Genomic DNA, 21,153 nt, shown 5'->3' with positions numbered 1-21,153 from the left:
AAGCATTTTGACAAAATCATATTCAACACTTCACTTAGTAAATATGATGAATATGGGGGAAGAATCTATATATAAAGGCAAACACTCTTGTTACCAATAAACTTTTCTTTCTATCTGTGTGGCTTTTTAATTTGGGAAAATGGGAGATGCTCCAACATGACCAGACCTGCCATGCTGGGGTTTTAGGTTTAGAAGAGACCCTAGCATTCCAAGGGTTCCAGTTTCCTTATTTTAAGGAAAAGAGCAGTAAAGCAAAGGACAGTAAAGCTTAGAGAGGTCTGTCTTAGTCTGCTTGGGCTGCTCCACAGCATACCACCAACTGGGTAGTTTATAAACAACAGAGACTAACGGCTCACAGTTCTGGAGGCTGGAAGTCCACCGTTAAGGCTCCAGCACGGTTGCCTTTTCCCGAGAGCCTTCTACCCAGCTTACGGTTGGCACTTCTCCCTGTGTCCTTCCTTTCTACAAGGGGCTGCGGATCTCTCTAGAGCCTCCTTTTTAAAGGCACTGAGCCATTCATGAGGGTTCTGTCCTCATGACTCAGGTACCTTCCTAAACCCCATGTCCTAATACCATCACTTGTGGGCATTTAGGATTTCAACATATGAATTTGGCGGGGAGACACAAACATCTAGAACATAGCAAGGTCTCATTAATTACCTAAGGACAGAAGACTTGCTGGTGGGATAACTGGCCTTGAATTAATGTCAGGAACCCATGATGAAACTGCTTTCTTCAGACTGATAGTCAAAGGTTTGTTTTCAGTTAAAGACTATTGTATCGTTACAAAAAGATGTTTGTCAGTAATGGTTGCTGTTAAAAAGAATGAAAAATTCTAAGAGGCTGAGAATGAGGTTTCTTGGGTTCCTTTGTGTGAGGACTCTTCTGATTACGCTAAATATGTTTTGAAGTAGAGGTGTTCCGAGAGTGGGTGTTACTGTCTAGTCTGGTTTCCCATAGATTTCAGTGTTGAATGCTTAGAAGTCAACTTACATATTTACTAAATATTCTTTATATATTACGTAAGTATTCTAACATGATGTTATGTGTATAAATAAACACAAAATGAAAGGTATTATAACTATGGTGGTATTTATGTACAGGAGATTTAGTTATAGAGCATCCTATATTTTTATGAGCATAAGTAATATTTTCTGAGGTTAACTTATAAAATAATTCCATAGTGTACTTTTTACTGATTAGGGGTGGGCTGCATTTATCATGTTTACAAGTGGCACATACACTGTTATCCATAAAATGAAGTCATGAGTTCTATTTTCCCATTCTTTCTTTCTTAACTTCTAATCAATTCCATGTCAATTACCATTTCAGACTTTTGATCCATATTTATTAACAGCTTATTAACCAGTGTTTTAGCAGTAGCCTTGTTTTTGTGGTTGCTGTTAGAGAACATGTCTGTGAAATTCCATAGCAAAAATGAATAAAGAAAGAAGTGAGAGCATCTCTAAGCTCAAAGAAAGACACAAACCTAGAACACTCTTGAGGAAGTACCGTTGAACTATGTTGGGCTGAGAAGCATGAAATTCTACAAAGACTGAAGAGAATCTAATCTACTGATTCTTATCTTCTGACCACATGATAGAAATATTAAAACTTTACTTGCTAATAATTTTAGGGCAAATATTCTACGTTTATGTTGTTTTAAAATAATTTTATTATGAAATGTATTATAAGTAATAGAAGGTACAAAACCTGTCAGAGATTTTATATCTGTAGGTTTTAAACCGTTCTTTAAAAGTCTTACAAAAAGACTCCCAAATACAGTGCTCAAGCGAGACAGTAATGTGTTTCTCTGTTATACAGCAGGACAGATAAAGGGTGAGTCAGTGGCTCTGTTTTGCCCCCAGATTTTTTTTCTGTCTTCTTGCCCTGAGTTCCTCAGAGGGTTGCTCTCAGCTGCGGTGTTACCACAGCCAGCTTACAAGCACCTGGTCCATGTTCTAGCTGGTTTGAACAGGGTGTGAAAGGGAGTGGAGGTAAGCAATTTATTTTAAAGAAATGTCAAGGGCATTTTACACATCACTTTGAATTAGTGAGTCTTTACTGACCCTGCCTCACCAGCTCTGAAAAAGGATGCGAAACGTGACCTCCACCACGTGCCTTGCTCAAATTCGGGGCTGGTACCTTTGCATTCCTGACGTGAAATAGGACTCTATGCTGAGAACAGTCCCCAGGTCCTGCTCATACCCACATGCCCACTCCTGTCCTAAGATAGAGATTATTTTTAAAAAATACCAACATATTGTTTTTGAAGGAAAATACCATTTGTAAACTTACAAGCTAATTTGTATCTTTTGGTATGATTTAATCATAGGTTTTTAGTCAAACCACCCCTTGCTAAGAACTGCACAAGTTACTATGTGGATATACATGTAAATCATAACCATGACTTTGGATATATTATCTGAAATGCAGTTATTTTAGGCTGAATTATAAACCCATTGGAAGATTTTTGGAAAACCAATTTACATGAGAGTTTGTTTTAAAATCGAATCATCTTATGTATGGCTAAACATCTTAAAGAAATGGATATCGTCAGACCTAAAGTGAAGAATGGCATAGCCATCCCCAGGTCCTGTGGACCTGTGTGCTATCTCCTCATTCACACCTCAGTGTTTTCTCAGTAAAGCAAAACCTATCTCTGTCTCTAATTCCTTACAATAATTACTGTATTTTGTCAGTTTCTCTATCACAAATTTACATGTGATTTCTAGGTTTTTTAAAGGATATCTTTTCTCTTCGAAAATTTATAGAGGCTTCTATCCCCAAAATTAATTTAGTGTCTAATAGGCCAGGAGAGAAGATATTTTTGTTCTGTTTTCCTTTATAAATTGGTTCATGCCTTATCTATCTAATACCATTTATTAGGCTTCTACTTGGAGCCTCATCATGTTCTAAGGGCTATCTGAGGTGGATTAAAGCATATATACATTTCCTGTGTTAAGCATCTTTCAGCATTTTTGGAGACAGAAGAGATGTGCACAATTCAAACCATATACAAGATAATTTGACTGCAAGTTAGTGTGGTAGAGAAAAATGTAGTATAGAGATCCTGATAGGGAGTGAATGTTGTGACCTGGAATTCATCCAGGAATGCTTTTTGGATGAGATTGGATCTGAGAAGCCAGGCCATCATGCACACGGAGAAGGAAATGAACATGACTTGGATGGCATGTACTGGTTGACCATCTTGCCTGGAACAGAGGGAGTGCACATCAAAGAACAGAGATTTATGTAAAGAAGGAACTGGCATGCAAAACCATGGGGTTCATATTTTAGATTAGAGATGGCATTTTGAAAGCAGACATTTAAGAAAACAAATCTGGAAACATCAGGCACTGCCTAGATTGGAGGCTACAGGCAGAGTCCGGAATACCAATTGTAGTAACTCAGGCATACAGTCATCATAACCCAGGCTCCATTAGTGGCCTCAAAACTGGAGTGGAAAAATTAATCCTAGAGATGAAATAACAAGTACATTATGAAATGGCATCACTGACACAGATGGCAACTTTGGTAATTAAATAGAAAATGTAACAGATCTTTCCTCACCTTCCTCCCTTGGAGTGTGTGTGTGTGTGTGTGTGTGTGTGTGTGTGTATTCTTGTCTATTCAATAAAGAAGAAATTAGAATAGATCTAAAAGCAGGTTTTCTGAAATTAAGCTTAAAAAGTTAACCCCTTTAAAGAAGCTGTGAGGTCTGTGTATATTGCCCGTTAACCATTTTTGAAATATTAATATGCACTTCACGAGAACTATGTAATAGCCTTGTTAGATCAGTGACCTGTCAGCATGTTAACTTTACATAAAAGGAGTCTCTGAGTGGCTGATTAAAATCCTAAAGACGAGATGTTCTGTGTGAGATAAAGCCAGACTTTAGTCAGGTCTGTAGGCTCTTAACTCAGTGCTCTTTGTGCTATAACATGATTCATCCTTGCTCATGGTCTCTGCATCCTTTGTACACTAGTAACTAGAGAAGCTGGCATATATTTTAAAAGTCAGAATATAATGGTTGAATTTGTGTGACAAAAATCTGCAAGTAGCAAAGTACTGGAATTGTCTTCTAGTTGATGTCAATTTATTTTTTAGCAGCAATAAGGCATTATTTGCCTTCTGATGGTAATGATTTTACCTTTTTTTATTGTGTTTGAAGCAAATCAGTATTGTAGGCAAATGTGTAGCTTATTTGCTCTACACTTGAAATACCATTTATAGATTGTGACAGTTTTTCCCGAGGTGTATGGATTTACAAATCTGCGTTAGATCGATGTTACATATGCTTGTTTTAGATGAATCACATGCAGTATTGTAACAATCAAAGCTGTATGGCTACTTAATACTAATGCTTATCACAGTCCATGGCAGCGCTTTCTGAGTACACAAGGTAACTTGAAAAGAAAACCCTTGATTTTATTAGTAAAGTAAGACACGGTCTTACTGAAGAGAGGTCTAAAAAACTGAAATTTTGAAGTGCCAAAAATAGGAAGATATCTCTTCTCCTTGTTTTATGACCAAGAATTCTTTGCCGTTCTTTGACATTCCAAAAGACACATGCATGTGGTATTGTAATTGGACTTCGCATTCTTTCTTGCCTAAGACAGCAATGATCTTTACTTCTCTACTTTTTTTCTCTAAGTGGTTTGCATATTTTACCACTTAGACACTGCTCTCCCACCCTCTTTTAATTTGGATGTGCATTTATTTGAGTAAGACTTGTGCTGTGACTGTTCTAGGAATGTGCAAATTGTAAAGGCAGGATGAATACTTGGCAGATAATTCTTTTTTTTTTTTAAAAAAAAGGTCTGATTTATTGATTTGAGAGAAAGAGCAGGAGCGAGAGAAAGTGTGAGCTGAGGTGATGGGCAGAAGGGGAGGGAGAAGCTGCTGCCCTGCTGGGATCTGACCCGAGCCTAAGGCAGGCAGACACGATCTGAGCCACCCAGGGGCCCTCGGTGGGGAATTCTTAATGTGTTTCATTTCTACCTATGTTCACTTTTATACTTTGTCTTCTGCATAAAGCTCAATAGCTGACAGAAAGATAGAAACAGAAAGTATAAAGGAGATCGTGAAGAATCACATTAAAATATCATTTTCTTATTATGAAAGTTTCTCCACTGAGACCATGGGGTTGGAGGAAGGGGGTGAAACTTAGAATTTTCTAAATAGTTAGCGAGCATTTGCTTACTTCCAAATCTTAAGTATCAACGTGTTCACTGACAGACCCACTCAACTGGGGCAATGGAGCTATCTTAATCTGTAACAGAGAATAATCTTGCTAATGGCTAATGTTTGCTTTACACCTACTTAATATGTATTATTTCACATTGAATAGCATAACAAGGTGACATCATTTCCTAAATTTCAAAGAAAATCTTGTTCACAAAGTGGTAAAACTGGAATTCATACCTAAGCTTACCTGACTCCAAATTTCAAATTCTTCACCTTTCATGGCTTCTTTCTACATACAGGGGTTTTCCATAACATTCTCAAGGGAGGTTAAAGAAACTCAGATTCTGAAAACTCTTGAAAAAAAGATACACAGAAATACCAAGAATGTTTCTGACTCACTCAGTCATCCCTCTTATTTTTTTCCTTTTCTTTTTCTTTTGTTTTTAATTTTTTATATGAATCTTTGTAGCAGCTATGGGTCATTCTGATTTGGTCCAAAGTTTCCATACGATTTTAGGACTCTTGAGGCTGCACAGATTTTTTGAGTCTTCATGATATCCACATAGGAATGATATACAGAGATTTGAGCTGCTTATTACCATATGTCAGAGAAGTGGGCTGATAAAGCAAAGAGGAGACTGACTGCTTCTTTCATTTCTTAAACAAACATATGCAGCTCTCCTACCTTCTGTGAGGCAACGTGCTAGGCTTTGGTGATAGAGTGGTGAATGTGATTGATGTCCTTGCCTTTGTGTGGCTGAAAACAGTACAAGTGTCCCTAGATGGAAACGAGGCTTGTTCTGGAAAGTACAGATATGGATCTTGTGAGATGTACAGAATGGCTTAAATATTATTTGGAAAGGTCTTTAAATTGTGATTTTACTCTGCTGTAACAGTTCAGTGTTTTGAATAACCTGAAAAGTACAGCAGTTATAATTAAAGCTCTTAACAATATCCAAATAAACTTTCAAAAGTAACTTTATATTGGCTTACTGTCAAAACTGTTTATAAATATTAATCGCATTTCTAAGACTTCCTCCATAGACTTTGTCTGCAAACGTATCTGGTAACTCCAAGTTAATTGTTCTCAAACAAAAATATTTCTTTTTTACTTTGCCTTTATTTTTATTTTCTAACAATTTCCATATCCTATAAAGCAATTAAATGTGTTCTTTTGGTTAGAGTTTCATTTTGGCAGTGCATGTGGCCCAACAAATTGGAAGTTTAGAGAAAATAATGTATTTTTATTACTTTAATAGGGATTTTATCTGATTATGCATTGAAAAAATTTACATTGTGGAATGAAGGTTAGGAACATTTATGCCAAGTTACACAAACACGTTTGCAAGCATGATAGGAGTGCATGGGAGTTTCCAGGCTTCCTTTTAAGTTTTATATTCATTAATATCTTTTGAAAAATACTTGCTATCACAGACCATGCAAAAATGGAAGAGCTTTGTGCTAGCATTTTTTGAGAGCTAGCGAGGTGCCAGACAAGGTGCTAAGTGCTTTCCTTGCATTATCTCATTTTATTCTAGCAATAATTATATTTAATAAGAACTGAGATTCTGGCCATATAGATGAGGAAAATTGACTTAAAGAAATTAAGTGAATTCTCTTAGGGTGTAAAGCTGATAAATAGCAAAACAGGGATTTGCAACCTGAACCATCGCACAACCAAGACCTGATTTCTTAGTTTGTGTTACCTCTGGGAGACTCAAGAATTTTATAACAGTTGCTATAACATGTGGTAAAAATAAATTAGTTTAATTATTGAGGATTTTGAGTGATTACCTAAAGTGAATTCTGCATTTAAAAATCGGGAGTATACTGCTAGTTTCATTTTTTTAGTGAAACTTCAGGGGTCATGTAGATAAAACGTTTTTTCTAGGGGAGAAATGTGTAAAAAATAAAAATGGGGAAAAGTCCATCTGTAGCTGTGTGATAAATGCAGGAATTCCTTGTTTATCCTAAATGAAACAGAAAGATTTGGGATGGCCATTTAAATCCAGTTCTTCAAATACACCAGAGGGTGTAAAGATGGAATTAAGCACAGCTCAGAAATGGATAAATGTTGTGTGTCAATTATATCTCAATAAAGAAGAAGAAGAAGAAAAGAAATTGGTAATGGTTAATAGGGAACTAGGTAAGGATGGTAGTGAGGGTGGAAGGGGAAACTGGATATTCAAATATTCAGAACAGTCTTTAAAAGAGCAATTATGTAATAATTAATTAAAAAAGGCAAAATATGCTTACATGAGAAAGACCAGAGAGTGTTTATAAATATGGGGCTGGCTGCCTGATAAAGAAATTTATCAGTCTCACTTTATAAGGAAGCACCCAGTTCATTCCTTTTTTTTTTTTAAGATTTATTATTTTATTTTATTTTATTTTTAAGATTTATTATTTTAGAAGGGGGGGGGGCGGGGGGAGAGTTAGCACACTTTAGCGGGGGCCGGGAGAGGGGTGGGCAGAAAGAGGAGGGAAGTGAGTCCTCAAGTAGACTCCCCACTGAGTGTGGAACCTAAGGCAGGGCTTGATCCCAGACCCTGAGATCATGACCTGAGCCAAAATAAAGAGCCAACTGTTTAACCAATGGAGCCACCCAGGCACCTGACACCCAGTCCATTCTTTACGTAGGCACACTGCTCACTACTGGGCACTTGCATGTTACTTTTCAAAAGCAAATGAGCCCAAGAACTATTCCACTATATTTATTAAGAGAATTCAGGTATGAGGGATTAATTTAGCTTTATTACCCATGGCCCTTTAAAAACGTTCGCACTGTCCTTCCACATTGCATATCTAGTATATCTAACATTGTTTCCGAATCACTTACTGAATCATACTTTAAAGGATATTATCTTCTGGGTGCAAGGGCAGCTCAGTGGGTTAAAGGGCTGACCCTTAGTTTCAGCTTAGGTCATGATCTTAGGGTCGTGAGATCAATTCCTGTGTCGGGCAAAAAGTACAATATCTTCATATGAAGGTATAAATACAGAAAGTTTAAAACCTGTATTATAAAACAATATTTAATCACTTTACATACAGTAATGCTATTTGGTTTTACACAATACATTGTCATTTATTTGTATTTTTATTGGTTTTTAATTAACATGAATTGAAATATGCACCTTGAGGACAGTAGAACTCATGCTATAAAAACATCGAATACTTGTGCAAATATATATGGAATATGCAAGAAATTTTTTGATATGTGCTTTTAATGTTCCATCTTAGGGCTAGCAGATATATTAAGGTGTTCTAGGAGGTGCAATAACTCTGAAGTTGTGGGAGAGACAACCTCAAGTCCTTGGTATGCTATAAATAACAGCAATTTTGAAAACTATTATAAACAATACTTGGCATGTTTACGGATTTGGAATAATTTAAAATTTAAAGTAAGGGTGTTTTTTCTTTTTAATTTACCTAAACCTAATCAAATATCAACATAACAACTCATTTTGCTCTGCTTTCAGCGGATTTATTGCTTCGCTATTTTCTGGGTTATTATAAACTAAAAATTATTTTTTAACTCCTGTTACATATCACACAAAATTTTTCTATGTTATGGTATATAATCATAGGGTGTTAATAGAATCAACCATGTTTTGTAAGCTGATATGAATTTCAAAATTCACTTTATAATAAAGTAACAATTTTAATGTAAATAAGAAATACTTACAAAAACTGGTCTTGGATAAAATATAGCTACATTTAAATGTGGTTATTTATTGATACAGGGAAATTATTTAAGTTAACTATTTAAAATAATCCTATATATATGTCAAGGATGTCATAACTTACCAAATATATAAAGTATGTAAACTTCTTCAGTGGCATCATAGTAAATAAATTGTTTAAAGAATGTGAAAAACAACTAAATTCATGAAAGACCTTTATGACCATTTTAAAAATAAAAGCTAGTGGTTGGAATGGAAAATAGTACACCAAGTAAAATATAAATTTTTAAATTTAATTTAAAATTACTCTTTTATTGGATATTTATCTATTTTCCCTTTCTTGATAAATTGCATGGTTTAATTTAAATGAGTAGAACTGGAAGCACTAGAGATACAGTATCTTATCCCTCATAACAAGATTCAAACTATCACTGATAGCCTCCTCTTAAACCATAGAAATGGAATTTATTTACTGGCATGCTCATTTGTCTCTTTTGATAATCTCTTTTAATTATTTTCTTCATTTGTCTTCATATTCTTGGAGGTTATATATTATTTTCCTAAGACATCTTTATTTTACAGGCCTTAAAATTTTTAAACATACACTCAGATCATTATTAAATGCTTTTAAAGCCATCATTTGTATTTGTACTTAAAAAGAATTTTAGTAGAGATGCCTGGGTGGCTCAGTGGTTGAGCATCTGCCTTTGGAACATCTGGAGTGATCTGGAGTCCTGGGATCGAGTCCTGCATCAGGCTCCCTGCATGGAGCCTGCTTCTCCCTCTGCCTGTGTCTCTGCCTCTCTCTCTCTCTCTCTATGTCTCTCATAAATAAATAAAATCTTAAAAAAAAAGAATTTTAGTAGAAAAGACACATTGAATATAATGATTTTTAAAAGTCTAATACTCATTGATCACTTACACCTGTACTGGGCATTGTATAGTGCTTTCTTTACGGAATGAATGGTTTTTTAATCCTTACAACAAATGAGTTAAATACTCTTATTATTTACTATTTCAGATATAATAAGTGAGACACAGTAAGGATAAGTAATTTTATTGATAAACAGGAGGCCTATGGCAGACCTGGGCTTTGTGCCTGAGTGCTTAATCACCTCTTTTCTATTTCTGACATGACCCTCAGGAGTTATAGTTGTAACTGGGACCATTTACATTTAGAAATGTAAATAAAAGAAATTTAACAATGTAACCATCTAAGTGTAGAAAAATGGAAATTATAATGTCAGTTTGTTTATAAAAGTTATAATTATATTTCAAAAATTATTTTTAGAATTTTAATAGTAGAACTAAACCACAGGTGAGAATATTGACTAGGTCAGGGTTTGGGGAATTCTTGAATTCTGGTAGTAGCTGGTAAGGAATCTGTGACAAATTTTGCAGACTTCTATTATGGATAACCTTCCAGAGACCTAGCCGTTTTCTGGACTAGCCCTCCTACAATGAGCATACAAACTTCTTTTGCAATTGTCACTTAAGAGAGACACAATTAGAAATGCAAATAGTGAAAAAAATAACTCTTGTATAAACTTAGTTTCCAATGCCACTGAAGTAAAAAGATGAAAAGTACCTTTATCATCATCATATTCAAACAAGTTTAACAGGAAAGAAAATGGAAAATTTTAAGGTTAATCTGTGTTAGTTTTCCATTCAGAACTACAAAACAGATAAATTGATTGTGCCTAATATTCTTTCAATTTTCTATTCTATATTTTCTTACCCAGAAAAAAAAAAAAAGGAAAAAAATGCTTCTGCCCTCTCCTGTTCTGTTCTTGCATTTAATGTTCCACACTTAGGGTTACTATTATTACCCAGTAAATACTACTTTTACTACTCTAAATTACATAGACTAGCCCCTGACCTGCACATCAGCAAGAGATGAAAAAAAGAGCTAAATTCATTAAAATTTAAAATTCAGTTTCTAGATCTCATGCCTTTCAAGTGTTCATGTGTGGCTCGTGGTGCCATATTAGACAAGATACAGAGCATTGCCTTCATTGAGAATATTCTAATGGACATTGCTAAGTAAAGACTGGGGGCAGTCACAGCTCCTTGGCTGAGAGCCCTTCACCATCTCCAGACACCTTCCCTAGACAATGTGGACCCCAGGATAGGCTCTCTTCCCTGCCCTGCCATCCACCTCGCAAATTCCTGGAGGAGCTGTGTGTGTGGTAACTTGACCTGTATCTGACCCTGGCTGAGGAGCCTTGGCCACTGACGTACTGTCTCTTTGCCTCAGTTTCCTCATCTATCAAGCTCAAAAGAATTGAGTAAAAATAAAAATACAGAGATTGGAACAATTGCATATGAAGCATTTTAAACCAAGATGAAATCCATTAACATATGTAATCATCACTAAAAATGTAAACAATAATCATTAAAAAACTACTGCTGCCAAAAGTGCTGGAAATGTTTTTATTTGTTGAAAGGCTGCCTTGTTGTTTGTATAGTCTTCAGTCGTGTTGAATTCAATGTGCTAAAAATAAGTAAAACAACATTGATTACATTAAAATTATTTTATTTATTTTTTGTTCCAAGTTTTTATTTAAATTCTAGTTAGTTAACGTATAGTGTAATATTAGTTTCAGGGTAGAATTTAATGATTCATCACTTGTGTATAATACCCAGTGTTCATCACCATAAGTACCTTCCTTAATACCCATCACCCATTTAGCCCAGTTAAGTCATGAAATTTCAAGTATCATGAAATTCAAATCTAATATGAAGACTGGGTTAACTGAAGTCTGCATATGACACTAAGTTTCCTTTCACACACTGCCTATTTTTATTCCCGGGTAGTGTTGTTTATGAAGTGAATTATTTAAACTCTCCTCCCTATGCGGATGGAATGAATGCCTCATGGTGCTAGAAAAGTTTATTTCCCTAAGGTGTTTCATTAAATAGTGATTAAACAAGTAGTGCTAATGTGTTTAGTACATCGTTTTTCCTTGAAAAAAAAAAAAGACTATACAGGAATCATTTAACTTTTTTTAAGTATTTTGATCTTAAAAGTACATGCATTACTGGAGAATTTATGTGACTATGAAGTTCAAGGTCACGTTTTTCTTGCCATAAGCATTTTTTGCTTAAAAAGTTTGATTTGTCATTAAATATTGGAATTACTGGTAGATTTGATTGGATTTCTTGGTCTGTTCATTTAAAAATGTGAGGAGTTTTACAGAGCATCCTTATATTTATTCTATATTAAATGTGTTAAAACATGACTTAATTTATTTGTAAATATTTAGTTTCCAATAGTTACAACCTTAAGATTCTAAATTAATTATAGTGTGAATCCATGTTTTAATTTAGACTTACTGTAGGAAATTATTTAAATACTATTTGCTATACATAATGATTTTGTATAAAGCTGATATAATTTTTATAGGTTGGCAACTATAGCCTCTGTATCTTGTTTCTGAGGACATGATGAATTTCCTGTTTCACAGTCTTAGAAAGTATGCATTAAGTAATAAAAAAAAAACCTCTATGTTTCCTCCTTTTAACATAACTAATTATTTCAATAAATATTTTTAATTGGAAAATATAGCACATATGACAATTGTGAAGATCAGGACCACCATGCAGGTCAGGAAATAAAGAATTCTTAACTCCACACATTTGTCCATCATTCTTATGCTGATTCCATGCTCTTCTCTTTATGCATCTATGCATTGCTTCAACATTGGTGTAAGCGCTGCTGAAGCAAACACCGTGGTAATATTTTTTGATATAATAAAATACCTATGTTGCTTTGACAGAAAAGTTTCCAAGTGCATGGTTATTTCTGTTGACACAGAGGCCACTGGGACACTACATTAGTTAGTATATAGAATATTTTATATATTTTATCATTAAAGAGCCAGTTTAAGACTTAAATCCACTTACTGCTCACATTAGCAAAAATATTAGATAAATATTATAAAGTCTGGGAAAGTATTGGACATACAGCTCAATGTCTACATTAATAACTAGATGTGTATTTCAGGAAAGGAAGTTAACATTTTTGGATCTTTACCAAAATTTCTCTCAGTTTTGATAATAATGACATTCCTTAAAGATAAAAGCAATAAAATAAACTTGAAGACCCTCTCAATAATAAACACACGGCTAATTCTTATTTTATTATTTCAAAAGAATACAATTGTTTTGCCATCTTAATTGCAGTAATCCCTACTCTGCTTTATTTAACATTCTATTTATTTTAAGAAGAAAGAAAGAAAGAAAGAAAGAAAGAAAGAAAGAAAGAAAGAAGGAAAGAAAGAAGGAAAGAAAAGAAGGAAAGAAAAGAAGGAAAGAAAAGAAGGAAAGAAAAGATGAATGATAACAACTTTTGATGCCTGGGTGGTTCAGATGGTAAAACATCTGCCTTTGGCTCAAGTCATGATCCCAGGGTCCTGGAATCAAGCCCCTCATGGGGCTCCTTGCTCATCAGGGAGTCTGCTTCTCCCTCTACCCCTCCCCCCTGCTCGTGTGCTCTCTTTCTCTCTCTCTCATTCTCAAATAAATAAATAAAATCTTTTTAAAAATGTAAAAAATAATTTTAAAAAACTTTTTTTGAGCTGTGAGAGTCAAATATCAGAATATTTGAGGTGGAGATTGTTAAATTAAAAAAATCAGTTAAAATAATTATACATTTATGCTTTGAAAATAAAAGGCAGACATTGAAATTTGCAAAGTATTCTATAATTTCTATAAATATTTCTGTAGAATATCTATAAATATTCTGTAATCCTCAAAATGCATATCAGAATTCCAAAAGGTGAGAAATAAAATGACCTTGATCATGAGAGGATGCACTGATTAAAACACTGTGGAGTATGAGAATTTGAAAAGCAAAATCTTAAATCTTTGAATTGTGGATTAATAAATTTAAGGAGAGATCAACTAAGGTTATGCTGCTGGTGTTTTTTCTGATCCTACAAGATAATAACTGTGTTTCTTTAAGTAGCAAAATGATATGAAATTTAGGATAAGGAAGATAGTAAAGTCACTTACAGCAGTGTTTTGTTATTTTTTGGTAAATGTATTAATTATTTGAGTGATTTGGACCTTGGAGACACTTGATGTCTTTAGGACCCCTTTACAAGCATTGTGTTATTGTTACTGTTATTTTCGGGAAAAAGTACAACCCAGGATAGTAATTCTAACAGGTTACACTTGTATGTTCTGTAATCTTTTTTTCTACTAAACTGGATTCATTTGGACTGAGATCCTAAATAATTTGATCTGGCCATAAGTACAAGGCTATAAGACACAATAACCCAAGTAACATGTAACAATGGTGCTTATGTTGAGCAGGTACTTATAGGATATACTATCAGTGTATTTTAGAAATGTAGACATTGTGGTTAAACCGCTGCAAAATAAAAATGTAATTGCTGTAATGCACCTCTACTTACAAAGAGTTCAGCTCAACTTTACTTTACAGCCAATTACTGATGATGTTTAGTTTGGCATATAGTGAAATATCACATAAGGATGTTAGGAAGTAAATTAACGTCTAATTAAATGTTAAGTCTGTTCTTCATGGTCTCTGAAAAATCAGTCTCTCAGACTCCATGGGAATATATTAATTGTTGAGGAATTCATGACGTCTTGAAACACTAAAGTCCATTAATGGACAGTTAAAAGTTTTCAATGAAAACTTCCTGCTGCATAAATTCTACTCACTGGTGATTGCACTGTACACTTGGGCGGTGACTGCACACTCCTGACTGTGCTAAAGTAGCAGGGTATTAGATATATTAGAAAATATACAAAGAAAAATTTAGAAAGGATGAGATAAAATACATGTATATAAAAGTTTTAGCACTCCAAGCTCCATCCTGGTGGATTTCACACATACCACTTGTGTTCTACTTTGTTATCACTGTACTTGATCCATGGAATATAAGATAGCCCTCTGCAAACAAAAAGCTCTTTGTTTGCCTATATGGTCTCCTTGACGCTCAAGTTTCTTCTATAATTTCTGTTTGGTATCTTGTCCATATCCTTACCATGAAGTTAAGGATTATTTTCCTCAACACACACACACACACACACACCCCTGAGAAAAAATCCTAAATCTTAATGTCCAAGGTTTTTTATGTGTCAAGACCTGTACCTTTTAATTCTTGTCCTATGCATAGAATATATTTTTTTCACCATAATTATACCTTATCTTAATGACTTTTGAATAGATGGATATAGAGAAATAAGGCAAATCAATGAAGTTAACATATAAAATTTTATATCCCTTGCTCCTCAAATAATATTTTTGATGAGTTACTGTCCATCCAATAAGTTTTGGTCTCTTTGTATTCCTTTGGGAAGTGGCGCAAGGCCTTCTTGAATGTTAGATTATGCATTTGGATCTCTGATTTAGTGGAACAGTGTGTAAAAATCTCTCATAATCAGAACACTCTCTATTGGCTCCACATCTGAAGATCCCCAAGAGTGCTGTTTGTTCCAGTGAACATCTGGAATAGATTACATTCAGTTAATTGGCTCCAGGTCGAGCTTGTTACAGACAGTAGCACGCAGTATAACCTATACAATTCACTAAATCCACCTACTTTAGGTTAAATCACACCTACTTCTCTCTGTAATTCCTCCCAGATGCAGGACACAACACACGCACACACACACACACACACACACACACACACATCCACATTTACTGAAAGGAAGATGGCCAAATATCAATAGATTAGTGGAGAGGTTGTTGGTTATATATTTAATGCATAAATTACCTCAATTAAAAGATTAACTATTGAATTCAGAGGATTGTTGGGAAGAAAAACAATGAATCAGGAAAGCAGATTATAGAGAATGACTGTTTTTATGGTAGAAAAATATTTAAAGTTAAAAAGAAAGTTCCAGCAGTTTCAGGATTTTTGTTTTATTTTGTCTCTCATCCTTAGCATATGTAACAGCACTTGCATGCACTTATTGGAATGTCACATAGCAAGGAAAACAGCACTTTGATTTTTAACTTATTTAACAGTATTAATGAGTTGGGTTACAAGGAACAGTATGACTACTGTTCATTGAAAACCAAAACATCAATCTTCTTAACTTATAGTGTTGGAGGCACAGGGCATGTCTTAGCGATTAATGATCAGTTGGAGGAGTAGATATCTCAATATATAACCAAGGGCCATTAACCCCAACTGGTCATTAATTCCCAAGAGAGGTCCTGTACTGAGGTCATTATTGCTAATAAAATGCACACATGGAAAGTTCCCTCTTTTGCCTGTGTACCTAAACATACATTCACATTACATGGATTGTTGCATGTCATGAAGAAAAAGGTAGGATTTCATGGGTCCAGAAGCTCAGAAAAACTAAGCCTAATGAGAAGTTTAATACCCTTAAACTCCATATTAAATTTGCCTTTCATTTTTCAGGGGAGGGGGAGTAAGAGGAAGGTAGGTGGAGGAATACTTGTCTGTAGGAGAAGGCTTCGATCTATAATCAGATACCCACATGCTGCCAACGTGTAGATCTAGGGGAAAATGAAAGAACAGGCCAATGGGGTTAGAGAGTCGCTCATGAATTTGGATGGAATCAGCACAAACGATCTAATATCAAAGGCGGTGTGAAGCAAGAGCCGGTCAAGTCATAATGTATTAGGTCCCAGAGCAGGCAGGAGGCACATTTAGCCATTAGGTCAAGTTCATCTTTGGTGTCTTCTCTCTCCTGTCTCTGGATTATGCTACCGTGACCCTCCCTTCTCCTCATAGCAATCTAAGCAAGTTCTGGCTTTTCAAGAACCCTTAATGAGTTTTCACTGTCTTCCGAAACTCTCTTTTTGCTTTCCATTCTCCTTTAATTATCCTCCATGAAAACTATCTTTGTCTTGCTTAGATTTGTATGACACTTCTTTGAGCTGTCTTCCATAACATCCCATAAATATCTTGATTTTATAAATAATTTAATGTGCTTTAATTATTGTATATAATCAATCACTTCTTTCAGAAAAGAGTCTTACCTTTTTTCCTCATCTTAATAAATGGTTGAGGACTAGCTCTGATTTAATGATTGTTATATATATATTCTTATACATATGTTCTTATTTGTATAAAAGTAGTAAGTTTTTCAGGAGCACCTATAAGTCAAAGATTATATCTATTTTTTTTACTGGTATAAGTGACAAATTGAGAGGTTGCAAGATTCATTTCTTAAGAGATTAACTTATTAAAGTTCATGTAATTTAAAACTAATCCTGGTAAATTTTTCTGTGGACCAGCTGTGGTAAATTTTTCTGTGGACAGTGATGGGTGGCAGTAACAAACATTTTTGTCCTACTAGCTGTAAAATAATACAGTTATTTATTTTTTTAAGAATTTGTTTTTTTTAAAGATTATTTATTTATTCATGAGAGACACAAAGAGAGTGAAGCAGAGGCACAGGCAGAGGGAGAAACGGGCTCCATGCAGGGACCCTGATGTGGGACTCGATCCCCAGACCCTGAGCTGAAGGCAGACACTCAACTGCTAAGTCACCTCGGCATCCCAGGAATTTATTTTTTAAATATTATTTAAAGAAGGACTTTATTAGTGTTTTATTTTATGTATTAAAGAAATTTTAAAAACTAAAATTTTCATAAAGTGCTACTGATCTTTTTGGTCAGAATGACATTCCTGTTTTCTTTCAAATTATATCTAATAATACCTCTCAAGGAATGTCAGGTAAGTGTGAATAAAATAGGTAATATGTGGCATATTTATTACAGCTTTTTTTTTTAAGATTTATTTATTTATTTGAGAGAGAGAGCGTGCGTGCATGAGTTGGGGAAGGGGCAGAGGGAGAAGAGAGTCTCCAAGCAGACTCCTCTCTGAGTGCGGAGCCCAATGTGGGTCTCGATCCCAGGACCCAGAGATCATGACCTGAGCCAAAATCAAGAGTCAGACACCTGACCGAGTGAGCCACCCAGGCTCTACACTTAAATGAGTATCTAATTACTTTGATTATTCACAAATACACATTTGTGCATAATTTTCTCAATCAGAGATTTAAATATGCACAGATCACACACAAGACAGAAGACTTAGGTAATTACAGTAAATTGTAATATAAAAATGTATTTTAAAATATATATATATATAAATATAATTTATGAAGCGTTCGTATTCAACATTTCATGAAGAAACAACATAAATTTTGTAGTCGGTCCTTAAAATGTTTGTCATATATAACAATAAATCAATACATCCCTAAATTTTATTTTATTTCACTTTCCCAGGTGGATCTTAACTTCTGAGATTCAAGGTAACTAGATCCTTGATGTGCAAAGGCACTTACTAAAGAGTTGATCTTTCATAAGACAGTTCACTCATATTAGAACTTATGTTAAAACTAAGCCATATAAATGTAGAATATTTTGATATTAAGTAATTGGAAAATTTATTAAAGTATAAGACTTTTTTATTATGGCTACAGCTATTACCAAGGAACTACAGAAATTATTGGGACAGAAGTTAAAGCAAGTACTACATCTGGAGTCTTTCCTGGATGTAAGCATAGTAAAATCCTATCTGTAACTTTGTGCAGAAAGAAAAGAAGTTGAAGACAGTAAGAGTTGAAGGTCATATGATTTTACCATATTGAAAAGCACCCAAAGACTTAGTTTAAGAAGCCAGCTGTAGCTAAAGTCCTGACCACATGTTTTTACCCACTTCTTATCTGCCATATGACCTTGGGAGAACCACTTAAGCTCATTTGTGAAGTGTGGTAAATAATTACCCATCCTTTATGCCTTGTTGGTAGTAGCATTATTAAAAGATTACTGAGACATATTAAAATTTTAAGTTTTTTTTTGAAAAAATAATTGATTCCAATTGTGTAGTGCCAAACTGGAAGTGGTTAACAGTCCTGTGCCTTCAGGAGCCCGGGGAAAGACTTGTGTGAAGAAAGTGCTGAAGCAAAGAAGGAACTGGTTGTAGCTAAGGCCTCACCAGTTGTTTGCGATTGGTTATCCCAAATTTTTTTGTTTTGTGACTTTGAGGCATTTAGACACCTAGATTTCCATTTGCTTAAGCTGGCCACCACATCAGAGCCACCTGAGTCTAAAGGTCTCCTTGTTTAAGTTAATTTAACAGCACTGAGTCCTTTCATTTATGGAAAGCACTTCAAAACAAAAAGCACTTTAAAACATTGAATATAAATATTTGATGACTCTTATTTATAATAATTATTATCAAGCTTGTTTGAACTATGTGTTCAATTTATTCCATGTCTTAAGAAGGACAATTGGGGCACCTAGTTGACTCCAGGTCCTGGGACTGAGCCCTGTGTTGGGCTCCCTGCCTCAGCAGGGAGCCTGCTTGTCCCTCTGCCCTCCCCTGCTCTTGATCTCTTACCCTCTTAAATAAATAAATAAATAAACAAACAAACAAACAAATAAATAAATAAAATCTTAAACAAAAAAAGATAACCAAGAGCTTATTTATGGCAACCTGGTTCATAACAACTTCCTCTCTTTTATAAACCCTTTTATATTATGGTTTGTTTTTCTATTCAGTACTGCCCTGTGTGGACTAGTATATAGGGTACAGGTAAGATTGTATTATCCCAGGCCTAAAACTTGTAGTGGTGGCCCAGACCTAATCATTCCTATTTTTTCCAATTTTAATTAGACCTTTTTTTTAATTTTTATTTTTTAAAGATTTTATTTTTTTATTTGAGAGAAAGTGTGCACATGCACATGAGCATGAGCAAGAGGAGAGAAGGGGGAGGGGAAAGCAGTGGAAGAGGGAGAAGCAGACTCCTCACTGAGGACTCCGCTGGGATCATTGCCTGAGCCAAAAGAAGACGCTTAACCACCTGAGCCCCCCAGGTGCCCTTAAGTGGACTTTTAAAACACCTTTATAAGAAATAAGAGATGAACTCCCTGAAAATAATAGCTTTTATCTGTTTTTGTTTGGGGATGATATGAGGAAAGAATGGCTTCTACTAGTATTTTTTTAAAAGGATTTTATTTATTCATGAGAGGCAGAGACATAGGCAGAGGGAGAAGCAGGCTCCCTGCAGGGAGCCCAATGTGAGACTCTATCCCAGGACCCTGGGGTCATGACCTGAGTCCAAGGCAGCCGCTCAACTGCTGAGCCACCCAGGCATCCTGTTCTACTAGTATTCTTGCCTGAGTACTCTCAAGTCAGAAAGAGTTGGTTCCTTCTGCACTTGTGTGAAAACAAACTTTAATAGAGGAAGAAATGCTAATTATCATAAAGAATTGAAATTCATTATGTCTTGATCTCTGCCATCTCTGCATCTGAGTAAAGGCAGACCTGAATTTTGTTATTCAATTCTGATTTCTTTCCCTTGTAACAGTTTGCATGATCAAAACAAGAGGGAAGGAGCAATTACTTTTTAAAATCTACATACATTCAGAAAATTATAATGTAGTAAGTCTAGGAAAATCTAAAAACTGCTATATTAATAGCTATTTTCTTATTTTTTAGATTAAACTAACACTGTTTGAAAGAAGACATTGTTTTCAACATGAGTGCTAATAAAAATGAGAGACCAAAGTCCAGAAGCCACAATTTTCACCTTTTTCATGCCTTGATGATGCTAAGCATGACCATGCTGTTTCTTCCAGTCATTGGAACTCCTAAGCAAAATATTCCACGACTCAAGCTAACTTACAAAGGTAAGTGTGAAAATGTTTTCCAGATTGTCTTTTTGATTACTGTATTTCTTTTATTTAGAAAGGCATACTGACTTCCGTGACATGTTTATGGTATTGGGATCAGTTAATAAAAATATTATTATAGTACACAAAGCCCAATTATTTCTTATTTTTGTGAGGAGAATGGTGCCAGAGGTGTTCATGCACACTTTTCAGCTTATTATTTACAACTATCAACTACTGGTTAACATAATTAGGAGATTTTGGTCTGTAGGTTATAATCAGTTTTGTACTAAAACAAGTCAAATCCCTAAAAATGGAAAAACATTAATTTCACATGGCTCATACTAATTAGTTTATCCCTCGTTAGAGGCACTTTATTTTTAAACACAGCAAGATATCTTAAAAAAAGATAAACCACTGAGATAACCTTTAAGATCTCAAACATATATATTTATATTTTAGAAAGGCCATGTGAAAAGCTAGAAATATAGAAATAAAAACTAAGAAATGAAATCTGCTAATTGTTTTAAATGTTTAAATTAACATAAAAGCAAGGTTTATATGAGTTATATTTAGTCATGTATATGTTTATGTCATGTATATTTAGTTTGTTTATGTTTGTGTAGATACACAGACAGATAC

At 34.7% G+C, this 21,153-nt stretch overlaps 1 protein-coding gene across 4 annotated transcripts in view; it reads left to right on the top strand.

The window, feature by feature from the left end:
• SEMA3D (semaphorin 3D) overlaps positions 1-21,153 on the top strand; it is a 205,491-nt gene that overhangs the window by 50,612 nt on the left and 133,726 nt on the right. For 2 of the 4 annotated variants that reach the window (XM_055300973.1, XM_055300974.1), the window contains one exon: positions 20,339-20,529. In XM_055300973.1, the coding sequence (XP_055156948.1) occupies positions 20,379-20,529 (151 nt within the window). In that variant the 5' untranslated portion in view covers positions 20,339-20,378. Of the gene's footprint in view, positions 1-8,488; positions 8,507-18,117; positions 18,147-20,338; positions 20,530-21,153 lie in introns of those variants that run through there. The other 2 variants (XM_055300976.1, XM_055300975.1) reach the window with 2 other exon arrangements.

The sequence above is a fragment of the Nyctereutes procyonoides genome, unplaced genomic scaffold (genome assembly GCF_905146905.1).
Source record: "Nyctereutes procyonoides isolate TBG_1078 unplaced genomic scaffold, NYPRO_anot_genome, whole genome shotgun sequence".
In the NCBI taxonomy this organism is placed as follows: domain Eukaryota; kingdom Metazoa; phylum Chordata; class Mammalia; order Carnivora; family Canidae; genus Nyctereutes; species Nyctereutes procyonoides.
This window is presented reverse-complemented; position numbering and strand designations above follow the sequence as displayed.